We start from the raw sequence: 27,561 nt of genomic DNA on the forward strand, positions 1-27,561 counted from the left end.
GAGAGACAGGCTCCTATGAGAGAGAGACAGGCTCCTATGAGAGAGAGAGAGGCAGGCTCCTATGAGAGAGAGAGACAGGCTCCTATGAGAGAGAGAGAGAGAGAGAGAGAGAGAGAGAGAGAGACAGGCTCCTATGCAGGGCTCGACAGTGCGACTGTTTTGGTCGCATTTGCGAGTGAATATATTTCTGTGCGACTTGGAAATACATTCAATCGCACCAGTGCGACTAAAAGACTGCTAAACTACTGTCATGCGCAGTCAAACGTATGTGTATAAGGGATGAGGGAATGAAAACAGTGAACAGAAACGGGTGTCGCAGAAATGCTTCACGCGAGTCCTATATGCGCTTAAAATGCGCTCGTAGCGCTGTGTTTTGTTAGCCGCTAGCTGCTAGCTGCTAGCATCGTTTGCTTCCGGTTTCATTACAAAGAGGTTAACCCCATATGTGCCTGACGTCTAACAACATTCAAATGACTCTAACTTCATCTTTTTTCGGATTTCAATGTATGACATCATTTGAAAGCTTATGATCCGTAGTTCCAATCCACAACACGTCACATTTGAAAGTGTTTATGTAATTTTTTTACATTTTAAAGTGTTTTTTGTTTATATATATTTACATATTTATACAATATACTAGTTATATTCTGGAATGTGTCTAAATGTTAAAGTTCCATAAGTATAAGCAAAATAAAGTAACAGTTTGTAAATAAATAGTAGCATTTAAAAAAAAAAAAAAAAACGTGAACCGTGACCCAAAAACCGAGTTTCATACCGAACCGTGGGCCAACTGAAATGTATATTCTTACTTCCCCTTTACATTGTGTGAGTCTCCATTTTTATTACGGCCAAGAGCCGGTTATGATCATTTTGATATGTTATGATTATGATAATTTGTTGTCGTTGTTGACGAAAATTGCGCAATTTTCATTGTGCTACTGAAATTCTTGGTGTGCTACTAAATTTTTCAACATGGTAGCACAGTGCTACCTGGGGAAAAGCTAAGCGTCGAGCCCTGCTCCTATGAGAGAGAGAGAGAGAGAGAGAGAGAGAGAGAGAGAGAGACAGGCTCCTATGAGAGAGAGACAGGCTTCTACGAGAGAGAGACAGGCTCCTATGAGAGAGAGACAGGCTCCTATGAGAGAGAGAGAGGCAGGCTCCTATGAGAGAGAGAGAGAGAGAGAGAGAGAGAGAGAGAGACAGGCTCCTATGAGAGAGAGAGAGACAGGCTCCTATGAGAGAGAGAGAGACAGGCTCCTATGAGAGAGAGAGAGAGAGAGAGAGAGAGAGAGACAGGCTCCTATGAGAGAGAGAGAGACAGGCTCCTATGAGAGAGAGACAGGCTTCTATGAGAGAGAGAGAGAGAGAGAGAGAGAGAGAGAGAGAGAGAGAGAGAGAGCCAGAGAGAGAGAGGGGAGACATGTTCTACATGAGCTCCTAGATTTGTACTTATTTTGTCATTTTGAATTGAGAAGAATTAAGTAAAAGTTAGAACAATGTAAAGACAAGCTCAACAGAAAGAGAGAGAGAAAAAAAGAAAGAAAAAAAAAAAAAAGTGGATGTTAGCAGCTGCAGTTGAACAAAAAACGGACCTTGAAGCTAACATTGGATGCTAGCAGCTAACTGTGGACATTGAAGGCTAAAAGTGTATGCTAACAACTAACTGTGGACTTTGAGGGCTAACAGTGGATGCTAACAGCTAACTGTGGACTTTGGAAGATAACAGTGGATGCTACCAGTTAACTTTGGAAGATAACAGTGGATGCTAACAGCTAACTGTGGACTTTGGAAGATAACAGTGGATGCTACCAGCTAACTTTGGAAGATAACAGTGGATGCTAACAGCTAACAGTGGACCCAGAAGCAGCTAAGTGTGACAATTGGAAGCTAACAAGGAGTGCTAACAATAACAGTTGAAACTATATGAAACTAACTGTGGACTTTGGAAGCTAATAGTTGCAGCTGAAATAATTGTAAGATAAGAGTGACAGCTAACAGTGGGTGCTAACAGTAGCAGTTGGAAAGCAGGCTCTTTGTTTCACATGTCCAGAGCAGAACATGAGTGATATAATTAACATACACTACCCACCAGAAATAAAAAATGACACAGAGAGAGGCACGTTCAAAATGGAGCTTCTTAAGAGGCAACCAGAAACCCTCTTTGCTGATCTTTTTAAAAATGGAGTAATTTGCAATCTCATCTTCTATACTGACAGACCTGAAAGCTGGCACAGAGCCATTATCAACCATCACCCTTCAGTGGTAAAAAAGGGCAACAAGGAATGCTGGCAGTTAAAGATCAGGGACCCAGAGGACTCTGACGGCATCATGACAACTGTCAATGTTTATAAAAGTGGTAAAGTCATGGTGCAGGGGCACTTCAAAACTTTCCAGAACAGTTTCCAGGCACATAAATCTATGGTTGAGAGTGAAGACACCTCCCCTAGGGAACTCCAGCCATGTGCCAGTAACACAGACAGCACACCAAATGAGGAGGAGCACCCTGATGACACAGAGCAGACCCTGAGCCCTCCACATCAGACCTCCATCACAGAACTTAAGGAACACTTCACGCAGTTAGAAATAGAACTGGTGCAGCTCAAAGAAATGGTCCTGAATCATAATCATAAAGATAAAGACTCAGCTGGACTCTTACAACAAGAGGAAATGGAACAAACGAGAAAAGAGCAAGAAAGTGTACATGCAACCTGGAAAAAACAATTAACGCAAAACAGAGAACAGCACAACAAAGATCTGTTCACTCTGAAAGAACAGCTAGAGAGACAGAGAGAAGAGAAAGAGAGCCAGAGGAGAGAGCTCACTGCACTGTCAGAACAGGTGAAAGAGCTAAACCATGAGAGTGACATCCACAGAAGAGAAATAGCCACTCTGAAAGACCATCTGGGAGAACTACAGATGGAGAAAGAGAGCCATAATGTTCAACTTGTTGCTCTGGCAGAAGAACTTAAGGAGAGGGACAGAACACTGGACGGTCTGAAGGAACGAATGACTTCTCTCACTGAGTCTGAGCCACACAGGACTGACCATAGTCCACACACAGCAGTGAGCACCCATGACCGACAGCAGGATGATAACGTCTCTCTACCAGAGAGAGAAGAGTCCAGTAGCCAAACACAGCCAGATGGGCCCATCAGACCAGATAACCTCTCTCTACCAGAGAGAGAAGAGTCCAGTAGCCACACACAGCCAGATGGGCCCATCAGACCAGACGGCCCCACTGCAAAAGTAGACATTGTGATACTAATCGATTCAAATGGAAAATTCATTGATGAGAAAAGGCTTTTCCCCAGGCACAATGTGGTAAAGTTCCGCTGTCCAAACACAGAGGCAGCAATGGGTATGCTATCTGAGACTCGCCTTGGATCCCCAAGCCATATCCTAATCCACACAGGTACGAATGACCTTAGAGCGCAACAGGAGAGAGTGGCCCTGTCTCTTAGAGCTGTCGCCGAGAAGGCATGTCACACCTTCCCCAACTCTAAGATAGTGATGTCCACCCTGTTACCAAGGAAGGATTTCCACCCACAGATGATACAAAAAGTGAATGTCAGCATCTCCAGAGACTGTGAAATGTGGCCAAATGTCCACGTTGCCCACTACCCCTATATAACGGTGGACGATCTTTATGACCCGGTTCACCTCCACAAAGAAGCAGTTCCACTGTTTACCAAGACACTGAAAGATGTCACACTAAATCGACGATCAACACCCAACAGGAGGAGCAACATGGGAGTCTCGAACACTCAAACAACAGAGAGACCAGCCAACAGCATGCCGAGGAGAGCCTTCCAACACAGGCCCAAGCAGCAGCACCTACAACCACCACCACAGCACAGACGTCAGGACAACATCAGTCGTATGGATGAAAACCAGTCTGCACCCAGACCCAGGACCTCACCACCTCCAAGACATGTCGTACCACCACCTCCACAGCAGCAGCAGCAGCAGCAGCAGCAGCCAGGCGGACTGTCCTATGCTGATGTGGTCCGAGGAGCAGCAGGCCCCGCCCACAGCGAACTGAGAACCATCCAGGACATGCTGAGCACTTTATGCTCTCATCTAATGGGCCACAACCAGCGGCAGTGGTCATTAAGCAGGTAATGCTTGTTCATGAAGTAAAAAAAAAAAAAAAAAAAAAAAACACATATCTAGGCTACATGCCAAGTTACATTGTAAATATGTCATGTTCTAAACTGTTACTTCTTTCTTCTCAACTTAAAATGTCAATTTGTTACAGTGTCAATGATACAATCGTTTAGCATATCAGTTTGGAATATTCAGGGTTTGAATTCTTATTTATTTGGTTTAAAAAGCAGAAATCTTGAATTTTTAGACAAGGTTACTGGTGTCGATATTGTTATTTTGCAGGAGACTTGGTGCAAAGGAGATGTCCCTACTGGGTGCCCTCCTAACTATAGAGAGATTATAGTCCCATCAACTAAACTAAATGGAGTCACCCAGGGCAGAGACTCTGGGGGGATGTTGATATGGTATAAGTCACAACTAGCTGACTCTATAGAAATAAAGAAGAAAGGGAAAAATCACATTTGGTTAAAAATACAAAAAGATATAATTTCCAGCGAGAAAAGCATTTTTCTATGCGCAATTTATAATCCCCCAATAGAGTCTCCATATTTCAGTGAGGAGATTTTCTCCATCATAGAAGAAGAGATCAGTCATTTCCAGGCCCAGGGATCTGTGCTGATCATGGGAGATCTAAATTCTAGGACTGGTGAGGAGGTAGACTTTACTAGTACTGAAGGTGACAGTTACATCACTGGAGATAACCTTCTTTTTCCTAACCTTACCAACAGGAATAACTATGATAAAATCACAAACAAGAGTGGAAAACAAGTGCTGCAGATGTGTAGAGCGTTGGGCCTGTACATTGTCAATGGAAGGCTGCGAGGGGATTCTTTTGGACGGTATACGTATTGTTCAAGACTTGGAAGCAGCACCGTTGACTATGCTATAACAGATTTAGACCTAAACTCTTTGAGAGCCTTCACAGTAAAAGAACAATCACCTCTATCAGATCACTCCCAGATCACTTTATATCTAAAAAGGGCAGACACAGGTAATATATGTTCTCAGTCCTGTAATCTGTATAACATAAAGAGGAAATACAGATGGGCCCCAAACAGTCCGGAGCAGTACCAGAATGCTATGGTCAGTGAGTCAACACAGTCTCTTCTAGACTCCTTCTTGTCCCAGACTTACCCTCAGAATACTGAAGGTGTAGAGTGCTGTCTGGCACACATTAACCACATATTTGATCATTTGGCCTCATCCTCAAACTTAAAATGCAAAACAAAACAACAAAAGAAAACAAACAGGGAAAGGTGGTTTGATTTAGACTGTAAATCCATTAGGAAGACACTAAGAAATATCTCCAACCAAAAACACAGGAATCCAGAGAGTCAGGAGTTACGCCTTAGTTACTGTGACACTTTAAAGCAATATAAAAAAACACTGAGAACAAAAAAAGACCAATATTTACAAAACCAACTAGAATTAATTGAAGAGTCTCTGGGATCAAATAAATTCTGGGAAAACTGGAACTTATTTACCAAGAAACATAAAAATGAACAATCAATTCAAAATGGTGATACATGGAAAACACATTTTGGGGATCTTTATAGAAAACCTACAAAGAATGAAGCCCAAGAGCAGATCTCAGATAAATTGAAAACCTTTGAAAGAGCTATTAAGGACTATCAGACCCCACTGGATTTCCCAATCACTGAATTAGAATTGGAAGACAAACTAAAGGTTCTGCAGAACAAAAAAGCATGTGGGCCTGATGGCATCTTAAACGAGATGATAAAATATACCAATAGAAAATGTAAATTGGCCATTCTAAAGGTATTCAACTTGGTACTGAGTGTGGGTCATTTCCCTGAAAGCTGGAGTGAGGGGCTGATTACACCCATTTTCAAGAATGGAGACAAATTTGATCCAAACAACTACAGAGGTATCTGTGTAAGTAGTAACCTAGGGAAGTTATTTGGCAGCATTCTAAATTCAAGAATTATATATTTCCTCACAGAGCACAATGTCTTGTGCAAAAGTCAAATTGGATTCCTCCCAAATTATAGAACATCTGACCACATTTTCACCCTACACACACTAATAGATAAATACACAAATCAAAACAAAGAAACAATTCATGCATGCTTTGTCGATTTTCAGAAAGCTTTCGACTCAGTTTGGCATGAAGGTTTACTTTTTAAATTAATAGAAAGTGGAATAGGGGGAAAGTCATATGATGTCATTAAATCAATATATGAAAATAATAAATTGGCTGTTAAAATTGGTGATAAACACACAGACTTCTTCCCGCAAGGGAGAGGGGTGAAGCAAGGATGTAACCTCAGCCCCACCCTCTTCAATATATATATTAATGAACTGGCACTGTTATTAGAACAATCACCAGCACCTGGTCTCACCCTTACTGACACAGACATTAAATGTCTCTTTTATGCAGACGACCTAGTCATACTGTCCCCAACTAAAGAAGGTCTTCAGCAAAGCCTGAACATTCTTCATCAGTACTGTCAGACTTGGGCCCTGACAGTAAATATGAAGAAGACCAAAATTATGACCTTCCAAAAGCGATCACGGTTACAGAAGAATCAACCAGTGTTCAAAATAGGTGGGACCCAAATAGAACGGACAAATACCTATACATACCTAGGTTTACAAATTACTTCCACTGGGAATTTCTGTGCAGCTGTGAAGGAACTCAAAGACAAGGCAAAAAGGGCTTTTTATGCCATCAAGCGTTCAATTCAAATCCAAATTCCAATTAGGACATGGCTCAAAATATTTAAATCAGTTATAGAATCAATTGCATTGTATGGCAGTGAGGTATGGGGTCCCTTATTACAAAGTGATTGGGCAAAATGGGACAAAAACCCAGTTGAGATCCTGCATGCAGAGTTCTGCAAAACTATTATCAGGGTACAAAGAAAATGCCCAAACTCTGCATGCAGGGCTGAATTAGGCCAATATCCTTTACTGCTAAATATACAGAAAAGATCTATTAAATTCTGGAGCCATATTAAAAAGAGTGACCCTGCCTGTTACCATTATAAAGCCCTTGCCTGCCAAGAGTTGAACATCCAAAGGAGCCCCCTCAGTCAGCTGGTTCTGAAACTAGCTGACCTCTCACCTTCTGACATCACAAACCCCAGACAGCCTCAGTGCAGCTACACTATCACTCAGAAGATTAGACCTAACCAAATTATAACTAAAGAAAAAGATAAATACATCACATATTGGAACGAACTCACACAATCACAACACAAACTAGAAACATATTTGGCTCTAAACAGACAGTATACTGTGGCAGACTACCTAACCACAGTAACTGATAAAAACCTGAGAAAGACTTTGACAATGTACAGACTGAGCGATCATAGTCTGGCAATAGAGAAGGGCAGACACTGACAAACCTGGCTGCCCAGAGAGGAGAGGCTGTGCTGTCACTGTGATGACGGAGCTATAGAAACAGAGTTACACTTCTTAACACAATGTAAAAACTACACAAATATTAGAGAGGAGTTCTTCCCAAAATTTGAAACTAATTTCCCAGAATTCCGAAGTATGACAGAAAGGGAAAGATTACCAGCCCTTCTGGGGGAACAGAAAGAATGTGCAGTTTTGGCTGCAAAATATGTCAATTCCTGTCACAAGAAAAGGGACAACCAGTAGGACATACATACAGTATGCCATGTTTTATTCTCTGCACCACCTGCTTTATTTTATTTATATTATTTTTATTTATTTTTTCATGTCATTGATATTATGTTGTTATGTTGTTGTTCGTCATATCTGTGATTGTGCTTTGGCAACACTTGTAAAACGTCATGCCAATAAAGCCTGTTGAATTGAATTGAATTGAATTGAGAGAGAGAGAGAGAGAGAGAGAGAGAGAGAGAGAGAGAGAGACAGGCTCCTATGAGAGAGAGAGAGAGAGAGAGAGAGAGAGACAGGCTCCTATGAGAGAGAGAGAGAGAGAGAGAGAGAGAGAGAGAGAGACAGGCTTCTATGAGAGAGAGAGAGAGAGAGAGAGAGAGAGAGAGAGAGAGAGAGAGAGAGAGAGACAGGCTCCTATGAGAGAGAGAGAGACAGGCTTCTATGAGAGAGAGAGAGAGAGAGAGAGAGAGAGAGAGACAGGCTTCTATGAGAGAGAGAGAGAGAGAGAGAGAGAGAGAGAGAGACAGGCTTCTATGAGAGAGAGAGAGAGAGAGAGAGAGACAGGCTCCTATGAGAGAGAGACAGGCTTCTATGAGAGAGAGAGAGAGACAGGCTCCTATGAGAGAGAGAGACAGGCTCCTATGAGAGAGAGAGAGAGAGAGAGAGAGAGACAGGCTTCTATGAGAGAGAGAGAGAGAGAGAGAGAGAGAGAGAGAGAGAGAGAGAGAGAGAGAGAGAGACAGGCTCCTATGAGAGAGAGAGAGAGAGAGAGAGAGAGAGAGAGAGACAGGCTCCTATGAGAGAGAGAGAGAGAGAGAGACAGGCTCCTATGAGAGAGAGAGAGACAGGCTTCTATGAGAGAGAGAGAGAGAGAGAGAGAGAGAGAGAGAGAGAGAGAGAGACAGGCTTCTATGAGAGAGAGAGAGAGAGAGAGAGAGAGAGAGAGAGAGAGAGACAGGCTCCTATGAGAGAGAGAGAGAGAGAGAGAGAGAGAGAGAGAGAGAGACAGGCTCCTATGAGAGAGAGAGAGACAGGCTCCTATGAGAGAGAGAGACAGGACAACCTCGTGACGACGACGACGGGCTTCCGTAGCTCCACATGACCCAGAAAGCAGCCTAGCCTAGCGTGGTTGTGTATAAACGTCTTTCCTCATATCTCATATCAACACCACATCATCGTCGTCATGTATTGATCAACATCCGTACTGTGAATCCATAGACACGTGTTGTACCTCCGGGTGGCAGACAACAGACTGGCTCGCTCGTCTGCTTTTCCGTCTCACTGATTTCCGGGTTGTTTCGCGTCTATCCGGGCTGCGTGCGTTCGTAACATTCGCTCTGGGGAATCTGATCAGCACTCGTGGAATGCCTCTTGTCCAATCAAATGACTCGGTTGCTCTGTGACGTCGAGCCCAGTGTGCGCTCTGGCGCTCTCAGAGAGATGTTTACGAACGCAGCCTTGACGACGAGTCAACGGACTATTTGAAAGGGGCAACAAGACATTTGTATGGTCCGTGTATGTTTTGTCAGTTCGATATTCCTTTTGAAAACGAAAACGGATTGACTTGTCAGTGACGTCATCCGAGAGAATTCTATTTCCTGTTCCTCTTTGAATCGGCACACTCCAGCCAGGTGGGCGTTGACAAGGAGGGGGTTCGTTCGGACTTTTCCAAGTTAAAATACAGGGGTTGTACCTCGCAACCCCATTGGACGTAACACGGGGTGCACGATTAGATATAGGTTACCCATCTCTGTATGCAACTCGGCGGCGCTGAGTGTGCGCGGGCCAACGGTCAATGTTCGCCGTTCATCAGCAGCAGCCAAGGGAGAGCCTTCTTCTTCCTCCATCTCTCGCAGAGCAGAGCAGAATGGCTACTCTTATTCTCAATAAGTCTAACGCCTTTGAAAGTAATCATGAAGTTCACATCCCACAGGGCAAACCATGTAATATTAAGAATTTCCATCGAGCTGTACTTCTCCATGTTATTGTTACTCATAAGGCCAAGCCCTGGGTATGACTGGTAAATACATGTGGCCAACACATCTCACACCAGATTACTTTTATTTGACTATTACTCACCACAAAAGCATTCATACATCGTTTTTCATTTGAACTCAGCATTTACTTGAATATATTTTGTTTGCAATCTTATTTATTGCAATTTCATCTGTTGTAGTGTGGGAAATGTAGTTCATGTTTAATTCACATTACATGGGACCCCTCACCTTGGTCACAATCTCTTTGATTCTCCACCATTGAGATAAAGGAATTCAGAGTATGTATAAACTACCATGGCAATAAACTGATTCTGATTTAAGCTTGTAGGCTGCAGTTTTTCAGACAACCTGCTACAGTAGGCTATGGCTAGTGCACTCTTACGCTAAGTAGTGTGTAGTAATGTATGTAAATGTATAATAAATCCACGTGTTTACAGTTATGTACTGTATACACACACTTACACAATATCACTGACTTCAACCCTATAGTCTACACACATACACACACTTACACACAATATCACTGACTTTTGTGGATAGTTTATTGCTACTCGACACGGAATGTAAAATGGACGTAGAGGAAATACGCAGGAGAAATATCACAAAGGAAACTAACTTCACAGTTTGAATAATACTGGTGCTAGACAGCTATAATAATACTGGTGCTAGACAGCTATAATAATAGACAGCTATAATAATAGCTGTCTGAGCTGTGCTGAGAGACTGCTGTCTGAGCTGTGCTGAGAGACTGCGCCGACCAGCTGGCCGGGGTTTTCACCAACATCTTTAACCAGTCCCTGTCCCAGGCCACCGTCCCACCCTGCCTGAAAACCTCAACTATCATCCCAGTCCCGAAGAAAAGCACGGTGAGCTGCCTAAACGACTACCGCCCGGTGGCACTCACACCAATCATCATGAAGTGCTTCGAGAAACTAGTCCGGGCCCACATACTCACACGCCTCCCGCCCAACCTGGATCCATACCAGTTCGCCTACAGAGCCCACAGGTCCACAGAGGACGCCATCGCGACGACTCTCCACGCCACTCTATCCCACCTGGAGAGGGGAAACAGCTACGCGAGACTGCTCTTCGTGGACTTCAGCTCCGCCTTCAACACCATCCTTCCAGACAGGCTAGTGACCAAACTACTAGACCTGGGTCTATCACACTCTATATGTGCGTGGATCAAGGACTTCCTGACCGACCGCCCCCAGAGGGTGCGGGTGGGCCCCCACACCTCCACAGCCCTCAGCCTCAGCACTGGGTCACCCCAGGGCTGCGTGCTAAGCCCCATCCTCTACAACCTCTACACCTACGACTTCACATTTACATTTACATTTTTGGCATTTAGCAGACGCCTTATTCCAAAGCGACTTACAATCAATACATTTGAATACTAAGCATGTGAATCAGCAGTCCACCATTCGTTGCAGGAAGAGTACTCTTGCTCGGGCCGGGGGCCACTGATAGAAGGAAAAACCTTCTCCCTATTATCGCCTTCTACTAAACTTTTATATTTTTTATATATATTTTATTTTATTTTTTTACTGGAGAAACTGAGAAACAGTACAAGGGGGGCAATAGAAGTTCTAGGGACACAGTAGAGGGGAAAGCGGGTGTCTTTAGGAGACGTAGAGGTGAGGGTCGGAAGATGTCTCAGGAGGAGCAGTTAAGATGTAACCTGAAGAGATGGGTCTTCAGTCTACGACGGAAGATGGGTAGTGACTCTGCCGTTCTGACAGCCGTGGGGAGCTCATTCCACCAGCGGGGAGCCAGTGTTGTGAAGAGACGTGATCGGGCAGCCCGACTGCTGTGTAGAGGAGGAGGGGCCAGTCGGCCAGCCGAGGTGGAGGAGCGGAGTGAGCGGGCAGGGGTTTGGGGGGTTACCATTTCCTTCAGGTAGGCAGGGGCTGTCCCTTTAGCTGCCTGGTATGCAAGCACCAGGGTCTTGAATCTGATGCGAGCTGCTATCGGGAGCCAGTGCAGGGTGCGAAGGAGAGGGGTGACATGCAAGTATTTGGGGAGGTTGAATACCAGCCGGGCAGCAGCATTCTGGATGAGCTGCAGAGGTCTAATGGCTGAAGCGGGGAGCCCAGCCAGGAGTACATTGCAGTAATCCAGGCGGGAGATGACCAGTGCCTGGATCAAGAGTTGCGCTGCCTCTCTGGTAAGGAATGGTCGTATCCTTCTGATGTTGTAGAGGAGGAATCTGCAGGAGCGAGCCGTTGCTGCAATGTTCTCCGCACAGGATAGTCGGTTATCCAGGATCACTCCAAGGTTCTTGGCTGTCAGGGAGGGGGTTACAGTAGAGTTCTCCACTGTGATGGAGAAGTCTTGGAGAGGGCAGGCTTTCCCGGGGATGAAGAGGAGCTCAGTCTTGTTAAGATTGAGCTTGAGATGGTGGTCAGCCATCCAAGTTGAAATGTCAGCGAGACATGCTGAGATACAGGTTGCCACGTGTACATCAGACGGGGGGAAGGACAGGAAGAGTTGAGTGTCGTCTGCGTAGCTGTGGTAGGAGAGCCCATGTGAAGAGATTACCGAGCCAAGAGACTTGGTGTAGAGGGAGAAGAGTAGGGGCCCTAGGACGGAACCCTGGGGAACTCCAGTGGAGAGGGTTCGTGGAGAAGATAGCGATTCTCTCCAGGTCACCTGGTAGGAGCGGCCCGCCAGGTAGGAAGAAAACCAGGTATGTGTGCGGTGCCAGAGATGCCCAGGTCTGAGAGGATGGAGAGAAGGATCTGGTGATTGACTGTGTCGAAGGCAGCAGACAGGTCAAGGAGAATGAGAACAGAGGAGAGGGAGGAAGCTTGGACAGAGTGGAGGGCTTCCGTGACAGCAAGGAGCGCAGTCTCAGTGGAATGCCCAGCCGTGAAGCCGGATTGGTGGGGGTCTAAGTGATCCATCTTCCGGAGATAGTCAATCAGTTGTTTAGATGCCGCGCGTTCAAGGGTTTTGGAAGGGAAGGAGAGAAGGGATACCGGTCTGTAATTGTGGACAGATGATGGGTCAAGGGTAGGTTTCTTGAGGAGAGGCTTGACTCTGGCTATTTTGAAGGCCGCTGGGACAGATCCAGTGGATAGGGAGGAGTTGATTAGGGTGGTAAGGTAAGGAAGGATGTCGGCGGAAATGGATTGGAGAAGGGGGGAGGGGATGGGGTCAAGAGGGCATGTGGTTGCCCGCTTTGATGTGATAAGTGTGAGAATCTCATCGGGGGAGAGGGGGGAAAAAGATGACAATCCAGAGATCGAGTGTCGAGGGGGGAGTTTGGAAGGGGTGTTAGCATTAGACCCAGGTCTGGTAGTGAAGCATAGCGTAGCCATAGTCTAGTGTGCTATGTAGCCATAGTCTAGTGTGCTATGTAGCCATAGTCTAGTGTACTATGTAGCCATAGTCTAGTGTGCTATGTAGCCATAGTCTAGTGTGCTATGTAGCCATAGTCTAGTGTGCTATGTAGCCATAGTCTAGTGTGCTATGTAGCCATAGTCTAGTGTACTATGTAGCCATAGTGTAGTGTACTATGTAGCCATAGTCTAGTGTACTATGTAGCCATAGTCTAGTGTGCTATGTAGCCATAGTGTAGTGTACTATGTAGCCATAGTCTAGTGTACTATGTAGCCATAGTCTAGTGTACTATGTAGCCATAGTCTAGTGTACTATGTAGCCATAGTCTAGTGTACTATGTAGCCATAGTCTAGTGTACTATGTAGCCATAGTCTAGTGTGCTATGTAGCCATAGTGTAGTGTACTATGTAGCCATAGTCTAGTGTGCTATGTAGCCATAGTCTAGTGTACTATGTAGCCATAGTCTAGTGTACTATGTAGCCATAGTCTAGTGTACTATGTAGCCATAGTCTAGTGTACTATGTAGCCATAGTCTAGTGTACTATGTAGCCATAGTCTAGTGTACTATGTAGCCGTAGTCTAGTGTACTATGTAGCCATAGTGTAGTGCACTATGTAGCCATAGTGTAGTGTACTATGTAGCCATAGTCTAGTGTACTATGTAGCCATAGTCTAGTGTGCTATGTAGCCATAGTCTAGTGTACTATGTAGCCATAGTCTAGTGTGCTATGTAGCCATAGTGTAGTGTACTATGTAGCCATAGTCTAGTGTACTATGTAGCCGTAGTCTAGTGTACTATGTAGCCATAGTCTAGTGTACTATGTAGCCGTAGTCTAGTGTACTATGTAGCCGTAGTCTAGTGTACTATGTAGCCATAGTCTAGTGTACTATGTAGCCATAGTCTAGTGTACTATGTAGCCGTAGTCTAGTGTACTATGTAGCCATAGTCTAGTGTGCTATGTAGCCATAGTCTAGTGTACTATGTAGCCATAGTCTAGTGTACTATGTAGCCATAGTCTAGTGTGCTATGTAGCCATAGTCTAGTGTACTATGTAGCCATAGTCTAGTGTACTATGTAGCCATAGTCTAGTGTGTTATGTAGCCGTAGTCTAGTGTACTATGTAGCCATAGTCTAGTGTACTATGTAGCCATAGTCTAGTGTGCTATGTAGCCATAGTCTAGTGTGCTATGTAGCCATAGTCTAGTGTACTATGTAGCCATAGTCTAATGTACTATGTAGCCGTAGTCTAGTGTGCTATGTAGCCGTAATCTAGTGTGCTATGTAGCCATAGTCTAGTGTGCTATGTAGCCATAGTGTAGTGTACTATGTAGCCATAGTCTAGTGTGCTATGTAGCCATAGTCTAGTGTACTATGTAGCCATAGTCTAGTGTGCTATGTAGCCATAGTCTAGTGTGCTATGTAGCCATAGTGTAGTGTACTATGTAGCCATAGTCTAGTGTACTATGTAGCCATAGTCTAGTGTGCTATGTAGCCATAGTCTAGTGTACTATGTAGCCGTAGTCTAGTGTGCTATGTAGCCATAGTCTAGTGTACTATGTAGCCATAGTCTAGTGTGCTATGTAGCCATAGTGTAGTGTACTATGTAGCCATAGTCTAGTGTACTATGTAGCCGTAGTCTAGTGTACTATGTAGCCATAGTCTAGTGTACTATGTAGCCGTAGTCTAGTGTACTATGTAGCCGTAGTCTAGTGTACTATGTAGCCATAGTCTAGTGTACTATGTAGCCATAGTCTAGTGTACTATGTAGCCGTAGTCTAGTGTACTATGTAGCCATAGTCTAGTGTGCTATGTAGCCATAGTCTAGTGTACTATGTAGCCATAGTCTAGTGTACTATGTAGCCATAGTCTAGTGTGCTATGTAGCCATAGTCTAGTGTACTATGTAGCCATAGTCTAGTGTACTATGTAGCCATAGTCTAGTGTACTATGTAGCCATAGTCTAGTGTACTATGTAGCCATAGTCTAGTGTGCTATGTAGCCATAGTCTAGTGTACTATGTAGCCATAGTCTAGTGTACTATGTAGCCATAGTCTAGTGTGTTATGTAGCCGTAGTCTAGTGTACTATGTAGCCATAGTCTAGTGTACTATGTAGCCATAGTCTAGTGTGCTATGTAGCCATAGTCTAGTGTACTATGTAGCCATAGTCTAGTGTGCTATGTAGCCATAGTGTAGTGTACTATGTAGCCATAGTCTAGTGTACTATGTAGCCGTAGTCTAGTGTACTATGTAGCCATAGTGTAGTGTACTATGTAGCCTTAGTCTAGTGTACTATGTAGCCATAGTCTAGTGTACTATGTAGCCATAGTCTAGTGTACTATGTAGCCGTAGTCTAGTGTACTATGTAGCCGTAGTCTAGTGTACTATGTAGCCATAGTCTAGTGTACTATGTAGCCATAGTCTAGTGTGCTATGTAGCCATAGTGTAGTGTACTATGTAGCCATAGTCTAGTGTACTATGTAGCCGTAGTCTAGTGTACTATGTAGCCATAGTGTAGTGTACTATGTAGCCTTAGTCTAGTGTACTATGTAGCCATAGTCTAGTGTACTATGTAGCCATAGTCTAGTGTACTATGTAGCCGTAGTCTAGTGTACTATGTAGCCATAGTCTAGTGTACTATGTAGCCATAGTCTAGTGTACTATGTAGCCGTAGTCTAGTGTACTATGTAGCCATAGTCTAGTGTGCTATGTAGCGATAGTCTAGTGTACTATGTAGCCATAGTCTAGTGTACTATGTAGCCATAGTCTAGTGTGCTATGTAGCCATAGTCTAGTGTACTATGTAGCCATAGTCTAGTGTACTATGTAGCCATAGTCTAGTGTGTTATGTAGCCGTAGTCTAGTGTACTATGTAGCCATAGTCTAGTGTACTATGTAGCCATAGTCTAGTGTGCTATGTAGCCATAGTCTAGTGTGCTATGTAGCCATAGTCTAGTGTACTATGTAGCCATAGTCTAGTGTGCTATGTAGCCATAGTCTAGTGTGCTATGTAGCCATAGTCTAGTGTATTATGTAGCCATAGTCTAGTGTACTATGTAGCCATAGTCTAGTGTGCTATGTAGCCATAGTCTAGTGTGCTATGTAGCCATAGTCTAGTGTACTATGTAGCCATAGTCTAGTGTACTATGTAGCCATAGTCTAGTGTGCTATGTAGCCATAGTCTAGTGTACTATGTAGCCATAGTCTAGTGTGCTATGTAGCCATAGTCTAGTGTACTATGTAGCCATAGTCTAGTGTGCTATGTAGCCATAGTCTAGTGTGCTATGTAGCCATAGTCTAGTGTGCTATGTAGCCATAGTCTAGTGTACTATGTAGCCATAGTCTAGTGTGCTATGTAGCCATAGTCTAGTGTACTATGTAGCCATAGTCTAGTTTGCTATGTAGCCATAGTCTAGTGTACTATGTAGCCATAGTCTAGTGTACTATGTAGCCATAGTCTAGTGTACTATGTAGCCATAGTCTAGTGTACTATGTAGCCATAGTCTAGTGTACTATGTAGCCATAGTCTAGTGTGCTATGTAGCCATAGTCTAGTGTACTATGTAGCCATAGTCTAGTGTGCTATGTAGCCATAGTCTAGTGTACTATGTAGCCATAGTCTAGTGTGCTATGTAGCCATAGTCTAATGTACTATGTAGCCATAGTCTAATGTACTATGTAGCCGTAGTCTAGTGTACTATGTAGCCGTAGTCTAGTGTGCTATGTAGCCATAGTCTAATGTACTATGTAGCCATAGTCTAGTGTACTATGTAGCCATAGTCTAGTGTGCTATGTAGCCATAGTCTAGTGTACTATGTAGCCATAGTCTAGTGTGCTATGTAGCCATAGTCTAGTGTGCTATGTAGCCATAGTCTAATGTACTATGTAGCCATAGTCTAGTGTACTATGTAGCCATAGTCTAGTGTGCTATGTAGCCATAGTCTAGTGTACTATGTAGCCATAGTGTAGTGTACTATGTAGCCATAGTCTAGTGTACTATGTAGCCATAGTGTAGTGTACTATGTAGCCATAGTCTAGTGTACTATGTAGCCATAGTCTAGTGTACTATGTAGCCTTAGTCTAGTGTACTATGTAGCCATAGTCTAGTGTACTATGTAGCCATAGTCTAGTGTGCTATGTAGCCATAGTCTAGTGTACTATGTAGCCATAGTGTAGTGTACTATGTAGCCATAGTCTAGTGTACTATGTAGCCATAGTGTAGTGTACTATGTAGCCATAGTCTAGTGTACTATGTAGCCATAGTCTAGTGTACTATGTAGCCTTAGTCTAGTGTACTATGTAGCCATAGTCTAGTGTACTATGTAGCCATAGTCTAGTGTACTATGTAGCCATAGTGTAGTGTACTATGTAGCCATAGTCTAGTGTGCTATGTAGCCATAGTCTAGTGTGCTATGTAGCCATAGTCTAGTGTACTATGTAGCCATAGTCTAGTGTACTATGTAGCCATAGTGTAGTGTACTATGTAGCCATAGTCTAGTGTACTATGTAGCCATAGTCTAGTGTACTATGTAGCCATAGTCTAGTGTACTATGTAGCCTTAGTCTAGTGTACTATGTAGCCATAGTCTAGTGTACTATGTAGCCATAGTCTAGTGTGCTATGTAGCCATAGTCTAGTGTACTATGTAGCCATAGTCTAGTGTGCTATGTAGCCATAGTCTAGTGTACTATGTAGCCATAGTCTAGTGTAATATGTAGCCATAGTCTACTGTGCTATGTAGCCATAGTCTAGTGTACTATGTAGCCATAGTCTAGTGTACTATGTAGCCATAGTCTAGTGTGCTATGTAGCCATAGTCTAGTGTACTATGTAGCCATAGTCTAGTGTGCTATGTAGCCATAGTCTAGTGTACTATGTAGCCATAGTGTAGTGTACTATGTAGCCATAGTGTAGTGTACTATGTAGCCATAGTCTAGTGTACTATGTAGCCATAGTCTAATGTACTATGTAGCCATAGTCTAGTGTGCTATGTAGCCATAGTCTAGTGTACTATGTAGCCGTAGTCTAGTGTGCTATGTAGCCATAGTCTAATGTACTATGTAGCCATAGTCTAGTGTACTATGTAGCCATAGTCTAGTGTGCTATGTAGCCATAGTCTAGTGTACTATGTAGCCATAGTCTAGTGTGCTATGTAGCCATAGTCTAGTGTACTATGTAGCCATAGTCTAGTGTACTATGTAGCCATAGTCTAATGTACTATGTAGCCGTAGTCTAGTGTGCTATGTAGCCGTAGTCTAGTGTACTTTGTAGCCATAGTCTAATGTACTATGTAGCCATAGTCTAGTGTACTATGTAGCCATAGTCTAGTGTGCTATGTAGCCATAGTCTAGTGTACTATGTAGCCATAGTCTAGTGTGCTATGTAGCCATAGTCTAGTGTACTATGTAGCCATAGTCTAATGTACTATGTAGCCGTAGTCTAGTGTGCTATGTAGCCGTAGTCTAGTGTACTATGTAGCCATAGTGTAGTGCACTATGTAGCCATAGTGTAGTGTACTATGTAGCCATAGTCTAGTGTACTATGTAGCCATAGTCTAGTGTGCTATGTAGCCATAGTCTAGTGTACTATGTAGCCATAGTCTAGTGTGCTATGTAGCCATAGTCTAGTGTGCTATGTAGCCATGGTCTAGTGTACTATGTAGCCATAGTCTAGTGTGCTATGTAGCCATAGTCTAGTGTACTATGTAGCCATAGTCTAGTGTGCTATGTAGCCATAGTCTAGTGTACTATGTAGCCATAGTCTAGTGTAATATGTAGCCATAGTCTACTGTACTATGTAGCCATAGTCTAGTGTACTATGTAGCCATAGTGTAGTGTACTATGTAGCCATAGTCTAGTGTACTATGTAGCCATAGTCTAGTGTGCTATGTAGCCATAGTCTAGTGTACTATGTAGCCATAGTCTAGTGTACTATGTAGCCATAGTCTAGTGTATTATGTAGCCATAGTCTAGTGTACTATGTAGCCATAGTCTAGTGTACTATGTAGCCATAGTCTAGTGTATTATGTAGCCATAGTCTAGTGTACTATGTAGCCATAGTCTAGTGTATTATGTAGCCATAGTCTAGTGTACTATGTAGCCATAGTCTAGTGTACTATGTAGCCATAGTGTAGTGTACTATGTAGCCATAGTGTAGTGTACTATGTAGCCATAGTGTAGTGTACTATGTAGCCATAGTCTAGTGTACTATGTAGCCATAGTCTAGTGTACTATGTAGCCATAGTGTAGTATACTATGTAGCCATAGTCTAGTGTACTATGTAGCCATAGTCGAATGTACTATGTAGCCATAGTCTAGTGTGCTATGTAGCCATAGTCTAGTGTACTATGTAGCCGTAGTCTAGTGTGCTATGTAGCCATAGTCTAATGTACTATGTAGCCATAGTCTAGTGTACTATGTAGCCATAGTCTAGTGTGCTATGTAGCCATAGTCTAGTGTACTATGTAGCCATAGTCTAGTGTGCTATGTAGCCATAGTCTAGTGTACTATGTAGCCATAGTCTAGTGTACTATGTAGCCATAGTCTAATGTACTATGTAGCCGTAGTCTAGTGTGCTATGTAGCCGTAGTCTAGTGTACTATGTAGCCATAGTCTAATGTACTATGTAGCCATAGTCTAGTGTACTATGTAGCCATAGTCTAGTGTGCTATGTAGCCATAGTCTAGTGTACTATGTAGCCATAGTCTAGTGTGCTATGTAGCCATAGTCTAGTGTACTATGTAGCCATAGTCTAATGTACTATGTAGCCGTAGTCTAGTGTGCTATGTAGCCGTAGTCTAGTGTACTATGTAGCCATAGTGTAGTGCACTATGTAGCCATAGTCTAGTGTGCTATGTAGCCATAGTCTAGTGTGCTATGTAGCCATAGTCTAGTGTACTATGTAGCCATAGTCTAGTGTGCTATGTAGCCTTTGTCTAGTGTACTATGTAGCCATAGTCTAGTGTGCTATGTAGCCATAGTCTAGTGTACTATGTAGCCATAGTCTAGTGTACTATGTATCCATAGTCTAGTGTACTATGTAGCCATAGTCTAGTGTACTATGTAGCCATAGTCTAGTGTACTATGTAGCCATAGTCTAGTGTACTATGTAGCCATAGTCTAGTGTGCTATGTAGCCATAGTCTAGTGTACTATGTAGCCTTTGTCTAGTGTACTATGTAGCAGTGGTGGACTCAGGCTGTTTGAAGGGCAGGGGGGGCGAAAAGAAAAAAAGGGCTACTGCACAACATGGGACCCCATCAGTGCACATGGTCAAGTTTAGACCATTGGAAGGGCAGCCAATAGGGCACATCCTCTAATTTTGCCACTCAAAAGGGCACTTTAGTGTGACGTTTTTCAACTGTGGGGAGGCACATGGTCAAGTTTAGAACATTGGAGGGGCACCAATAGGGCACATCCTCTCTATGTAGCCATAGTCTAGTGACTAGACCACCACTACCCCGCATGGCTACCGTATCCACATAATAAGAGAGTCACATCTTGTTCTGTCAGGCTCCATATCCATCTGCATAATAAGAGAGTCACATCTGTTTCTGTCAGGCTCCATAGCCATTCAGGCCCTGAACACAGCAAAGACCTAGGTTCTAGGCCCTGGACAATCTAGACAATTTGATGGCAGCTACTAGATAAAAAACATAAGTGCAATACTGAAACACAACTGTTTGTGTATTTGTATAGTATAGTATAGTGGATAGTGTACATAGCCTTTATTTATGTAAACCAGCTCTTTTCCCTTCTTGTTTTTAGTTTTTTTTCCCCTAGCACCAGGGGAGCCCCCCCTCCCAAATTTCGTTGTATGGTACCTGTACTATATCAATGACAATAAAGACCATTCATTCATTCATTCATTCATTCATTCATTCATCTGCAGCACCGTGTGTGTCAACCGCCAGCCCAGGCCGGGCGTCAATTATTACTTGGTAGAGCAGCGCCCTCTGCTGGTCATCTCTATACATTACAACCATATTACTATGGACTACGAAGACAGAGAAACACGGTAGTTGCGTCAATTTGCCTGCCACATAGCTTGATTCGTTTGCAGGAAAAGTGCTATACAAATAAAGGTTAGCCTATTATTATTAAAACACATGTTCAACAACGATATAAAATACAATACCAATTGGTATTATTAAATACCTATCTATCTATCTGTACAGTATAGTACAGTGGATTGTGTACATAGCCTTTATTTATGTAAACCAGCTCCTTCCCTTCTTGTGATTTTTTTTTAAAAGTGTTTTTTTTCCCCTTTCCTAACACCAGGGGAGCCACCCCTCCTAAATTTCGTTGTTTGGTACCTGTACTGTAGCAATGACAATAAAGTCCATTCATTCATTCATTCATAATAACATTTCTAATATATATATTCAAATATATTAATATTCGACAAAACACAGCAGTGTAAAACAAAATAGACCTTTATTTCTCCTCAGATAAACTCTGACATCCTCAGACAGAGACAGGAGTGGTGTGTCCTCCTGAATGATGCAACACATTAAACAAACTGATATTTACAAACCAATAACATCTCTACTATTCACAGTGAAAGGCCTTTTTACAGTTCATCGCTCTAAATAGTGAAAATACCACCGCTCATCCGTGATCAGACTTAGCTGAGGAGCTGAACTGAAGAGTATCAGTAGAGTGCAGGAGGATAACAGCATCCGCACACTCAAATCTGTGCAAAAAACCTCATTCATTGCGCGAGCTTTTCGGTCACAGACCTTCTTCAGGCATAAAGCACACAAGTGAATGCTGTGGTATAAAGGCTTCAAACAACATAATTGATTTAGCCAACGCACAACACCTGTGTCATATTTCACCTAGTGGCTAGGCATCAAGGGAATTGCAGTCCTAGATTTGGACTACAAAAAACATACACAAGAGTTCATGAGACAGGAAACACCAAAATCAAATATTTACAATATATACTGTATATATATACACACACACTCAGAGGCTGTGTCTCAGGAGGTAGAGGCTGTCTCAGGAGGTAGAGGCTGTGTCTCAGGAGGTAGAGGCTGTGTCTCAGGAGGTAGAGGCTGTGTCTCAGGAGGTAGAGGCTGTGTCTCAGGAGGTAGAGGCTGTGTCTCAGGAGGTAGAGGCTGTGTCTCAGGAGGTAGAGGCTGTGTCTCAGGAGGTAGAGGCTGTGTCTCAGGAGGTAGAGGCTGTGTCTCAGGAGGTAGAGGCTGTGTCTCAGGAGGTAGAGGCTGTGTCTCAGGAGGTAGAGGCTGTGTCTCAGGAGGTAGAGGCTGTGTCTCAGGAGGTAGAGGCTGTGTCTCAGGAGGTAGAGGATGTGTCTCAGGAGGTAGAGCCGGCGTCTAATGATCGCAAGGTCAGCGGTTCAGCGGTTCAATCCCCGGCTGGCCATGTGTCAAGGTGTCCTTGGGCAAGACACTGAACCCCAATTTGCTCCCAAAGAGCGGGCCGGCACCTTGCATGGCAGCTTGGTGTTGGTGTGTGAATGTGTGTGTGAATGAGAGGCCGTTGTAAAGCCTTCGGAATAAGGCGGTATATAAGTCTGTTTACCATTTACCATGTCTGTCGTGGAGGTGAACAACACCCCACAGTGTCACGCGGGTGTGGCTGTGTTTCCATGGAGACCCGGGTGTTCCTCCAGGACAGAAGGCTACGCTACCTGGTTGTATGGCTCTTTGGATGAGAGCGTCTGCTGAATGTCAAACATGTCACATGTAAATGGTCTCCTCAGCCCAGCAGAGAGCAGCTTCACCCATCCCTCCCTCAGGTGCAGCTCTCTCAGGTGTGACTTTGACATGAGGCCAAATCCTCACAAAATGTCTATGTCACTAAACGTCCGTCGACCCTAAATGAGACATGAAAACACATGACAACATGCTGAGTACCAGGCAGACAAGACACACCACAACAAGTCTGTAAAAACACCAAAGTACCTTTTGACTTCAACAGGTTGTTCATCTGATACAAATACACATCCTGTGAAGAGAGTCGGTGTGAGCAGTGAACCTGTTGCTGAATTAAGTGTGTAATGTTGTGTGACAGGTTTCATATGCAGTGTAAGACACATATGTATCTGAGGGCCTTTGAGATGGAAAAAGAATGTACTGTATCAGATCCTGCACTTTAGAATGTACTGTATCAGATCCTGCACTTTAGAATGTGCTGTATCAGATCCTGCACTTTAGAATGTGCTGTATCAGATCCTGCACTTTAGAATGTCCTGTATCAGATCCTGCACTTTAGAATGTACTGTATCAGATCCTGCACTTTAGAATGTGCTGTATCAGATCCTGCACTTTAGAATGTGCTGTATCAGATCCTGCACTTTAGAATGTGCTGTATCAGATCCTGCACTTTAGAATGTACTGTATCAGATCCTGCACTTTAGAATGTGCTGTATCAGATCCTGCACTTTAGAATGTACTGTATCAGATCCTGCACTTTAGAATGTACTGTATCAGATCCTGCACTTTAGAATGTGCTGTATCAGATCCTGCACTTTAGAATGTGCTGTATCAGATCCTGCACTTTAGAATGTACTGTATCCGATCCTGCACTTCCACTGACAATTACACCCTAGAACACTGTCCAGAGATGTTTCCCTGGGCCCGAGCTAGATTACTCTTCCTGCAACGAATGGTGGACTGCTGATTCACATGCTTAGTATTCAAATGTATTGATTGTAAGTCGCTTTGGAATAAGGCGTCTGCTAAATGCCAAAAAATGTAAATGTAAATGTTTCATTCTTTGGGTTTTCTACATGTATGCGTGTGTGCATGTGTGCATGTGTGTGTGTGTGTGTGTGTGTGTCTGTGGCTTTGTGTGTGCGCGTGTGTGTGTGTGTGTGTGTGTGTGTGTGTGTGTGCGAGAGACTTGGCTGTGGATGTCATGTGGATGTCATATTTTTACATACATAACCTCAGCGTGGGGGGGGCTATGAAGGTCTGAGAGCTAAGCCTTTTCTACCCTCTCACCAGAGGCCCCCTGGGGAGGGGGGGTTCAAATCTGGAGTGTGTGGGACCCTGCCTGTAGATGTGATGAGCTAATGAACCTCTCTCCATAGAGAATGAATGGGAACACTGCCCTCTGGTGTCAGGTGTGTGTGTGCGTGTGCGCGTGTGCGCGTGTGTGAGTGCTGTACCTCTATCCACATCAGAGCCGAATCCGACGACACCAAAATCACACCTCTACGACAAAGTGTGTGCGCGTTCGTGTGTGCGTGTGCATGTGAGTGTGTGTGTTAGCCTGTGTGTGTTAGCCTGTGTGTGTGTGTGTGTGTGTGTGTGTGTGTGCGTGTGCATGTGAGTGTGTGTGTTAGCCTGTGTGTGTGAGTGTGTGTGTTAGTCTGTGTGTGTGTGTGTGTGTGTGTGTGTGTGCGTGTGTGTGTGTGTGTGTGAGTGTGTGTGTGTGTGTGTGTGCGTGTGTGAGTGTGGTAGAGAGGGGTCATGTAAACACTCTTCTAAAAGTACTGACCTCAGTGTGTGTAGTTTACAGTGTGGATCTCTCAGTGCAGCTAAGACTCTCAGCCAGGAGTCATCAGACCGGGTAATGTACCTCAGCTCCAGTTCTCTCAGAGGTGAGTCTGCTGATTGGAGAACGGAGGCCAGTGTCTCACAGGCCTCAGTGGAGAGTCTACTGCCAGTCAGTCTGCAGAACAGAGAACATATCATTGATACAGAGTTTGATGTAGAGTACTGTAGGTCAGGTACATATAACAGCTTGTCGAGCCGAATCCGACGACACCAAAATCACACCTCTACGACAAAGTGTGTGCGCGCTCGTGTGTGCGTGTGCATGTGAGTGTGTGTGTTAGCCTGTGTGTGTGTGTGTGTGTGCGTGTGCATGTGAGTGTGTGTGTGAGTGTGAGTGTGTGTGTTAGCCTGTGTGTGTGTGTGTGTGCGTGTGCATGTGAGTGTGTGTGTGTGTGAGTGTGTGTGTGTGAGTGTGTGTGTGTGTGTGTGTGTGTGTGTGTGTGTGTGTGTGTGAGAGACTTGGCTGTGGATGTGATGAGCTAATGAACCTCTCTCCATAGAGAATGAATGGGAAATTCACAGTGTTTACACAAGCTCACTCCGCCCACTTTGACTTAAGGTTAAAGGACTTTAGCTCAGCAACCGTAAGTGCCACAGACACGGTTCAGATATTTTCCGAATCGGCTCGGGCCCCGCCGAACACATATCCCAGCCCCGACTCGGTTGCGGCGCCCCCTGTGGCCAGAATTCATAACTCCCCTCCTAGCTGTGAGCTAGAGGTCTGGTTTTCACATATGTCGAACATCTTGGTGAGACAAGTGTTTACCCAGAGTTTCGGCTTGATCGGCCATTCGTGGCCCAAACGGGGAGCTTTGACGTAAGTGCGAAATCCGTAATTAAAGGGGGCGCCACGGAGCGACCGTTTGAGCTAGCGCCTCGAAACTCGGGGCACGCGACCGGACCCCTGTGACGCTTCATCGTGCCGATTTTTGGGTGACTGGGACTTTCTGGCACCGATTTCTGTTTTTCATCCTAAAGCAAAACTGTCTGTGCAACTGCGTACAGTCGAGGTAGGTCGTTTGTTGGCAAATGAAAGAAAATTGTAATTAATCAATTAAGCCACTCCCACTTTGACACAAGCTCCGCCCACTAACTGTCTAAGCCACTCCCACTTAGACTTAAGCTCCGCCCACTTTGACACAAACTCCGCCCACTTTTGACACAAGCTACGCCCACTAACTGTCTAAGCCACTCCCACTTAGACTTAAGCTCCGCCCACTTTGACACAAGCTCCGCCCACTTTTGACACAAGCTCCGCCCACTAACTGTCTAAGCCACTCCCATTTTGACACAAGCTCCGCCCACTAACTGTCTAAGCCACTCCCACTTAGACACAAGCTCCGCCCACTTAGACACAAGCTCCGCCCACTTTGACTTAAGCTCCGCCCACTTTGACTTAAGCTCCGCCCACTTTGACACAAGCTCCGCCCACTTTGACACAAGCTCCGCCCACTTAGATACAAGCTCCGCCCACTTTGACTTAAGCTCCGCCTACTTTGACACAAGCTCCGCCCACTTTGACTTAAGCTCCGCCCACTTTGACACAAGCTCTGCCCACTTTGACTTAAGCTCCGCCCACTTTGACTTAAGCTCCGCCCACTTAGATACAAGCTCCACCCACTTAGATACAAGCTCCACCCACTTTGACTTAAGCTCCGCCCACTTAGACACAAGCTCCGCCCACTTACATACAAGCTCCGCCCACTTTGACTTAAGCTCCGCCCACTTTGACTTAAGCTCCGCCCACTTAGAAACAAGTTCCGCCCACTTAGACACAAGCTCCGCCCACTTAGAAACAAGCTCCGCCCACTTAGACACAAGCTCCGCCCACTTAGACGCAAGCTCCGTCCACTTTGACTTAAGCTCCACCCACTTAGACACAAGCTCCGCCCACTTTGACTTAAGCTCCGCCCACTTTGACACAAGCTCCGCCCACTTTGACACAAGCTCCGCCCACTTTGACACAAGCTCCGCCCACTTTGACACAAGCTCCGCCCACTTTGACTTAAGCTCCGCCCACGTTGACTTAAGCTGCACCCACTTTGACTTAAGCTCCGCCCACTTTGACTTAAGCTCCGCCCACGTTGACTTAAGCTCCACCCACTTTGACTTAAGCTCCGCCCACTTAGACACAAGCTCCGCCCACTTAGACACAAGCTCCGCCCACTTTGACTTAAGCTCCGCCCACTTTGACTTAAGCGCCGCCCACTTACACACAAGCTCCGCCCACTTTGACTTAAGCTCCGCCCACTTGGATACAAGCTCCACCCACTTTGACTTAAGCTCCGCCCACTTAGACACAAGCTCCGCCCACTTAGACACAAGCTCCGCCCACTTTGACTTAAGCTCCGCCCACTTTGACTTAAGCTCCGCCCACTTTGACTTAAGCTCCGCCCACTTTGACTTAAGCTCCGCCCACTTAGAAAGAAGTTCCGCCCACTTAGACACAAGCTCCGCCCACTTAGAAACAAGCTCCGCCCACTTAGACACAAGCACTAACTGTCTAAGCCACTCCCACTTTGACACAAGCTCCGCCCACTAACGGTCTAAGCCACTCCCACTCCCACTTAAGCTCCGCCCGCTTTGACACAAGCCCTGCCCACTTTTGACACAAGCTCCGCCCACTAACTGTCTAAACCACTCCCACTTTCACACAAGCTCCGCCCACTAACTGTCTAAGCCACTCCCACTTAGACACAAGCTCCGCCCACTTTGAATTAAGCTCCGCCCACTTAGATACAAGCTCCGCCCACTTAGATACAAGCTCCGCCCACTTTAACTTAAGCTCCGCCCACTTTGACTTAAGCTCCGCCCACTTTGACTTAAGCTCCGCCCACTTTGACACAAGCTCCACCCACTTTGACACAAGCTCCGCCCACTTTGACACAAGCTCCGCCCACTTTGACACAAGCTCCGCCCACTTTGACTTTAGCTCCGCCCACTTTGACTTAAGCTCCGCCCACTTAGACAGAAGC

At 44.7% G+C, this 27,561-nt stretch overlaps 1 protein-coding gene across 1 annotated transcript in view; it reads right to left on the minus strand.

Moving 5' to 3' along the window:
• Window positions 1-21,929: 21,929 nt before the first annotated feature.
• LOC308171281 (NACHT, LRR and PYD domains-containing protein 3-like) overlaps window positions 21,930-27,561 on the minus strand; it is a gene marked incomplete at both ends in the record, with an annotated part of 31,356 nt that continues 25,724 nt past the window's right edge. The window contains 2 exons of the mRNA XM_080546115.1: window positions 21,930-21,940; window positions 24,547-24,701. Coding sequence (XP_080402241.1) covers window positions 21,930-21,940; window positions 24,547-24,701 — 166 coding nt within the window. The remainder of the gene's footprint in view (window positions 21,941-24,546; window positions 24,702-27,561) is intronic.

The sequence above is a fragment of the Nansenia antarctica genome (assembly GCF_963989245.1).
Source record: "Nansenia antarctica genome assembly, chromosome: 15".
NCBI classification, from domain to species: Eukaryota; Metazoa; Chordata; class Actinopteri; order Argentiniformes; family Microstomatidae; genus Nansenia; species Nansenia antarctica.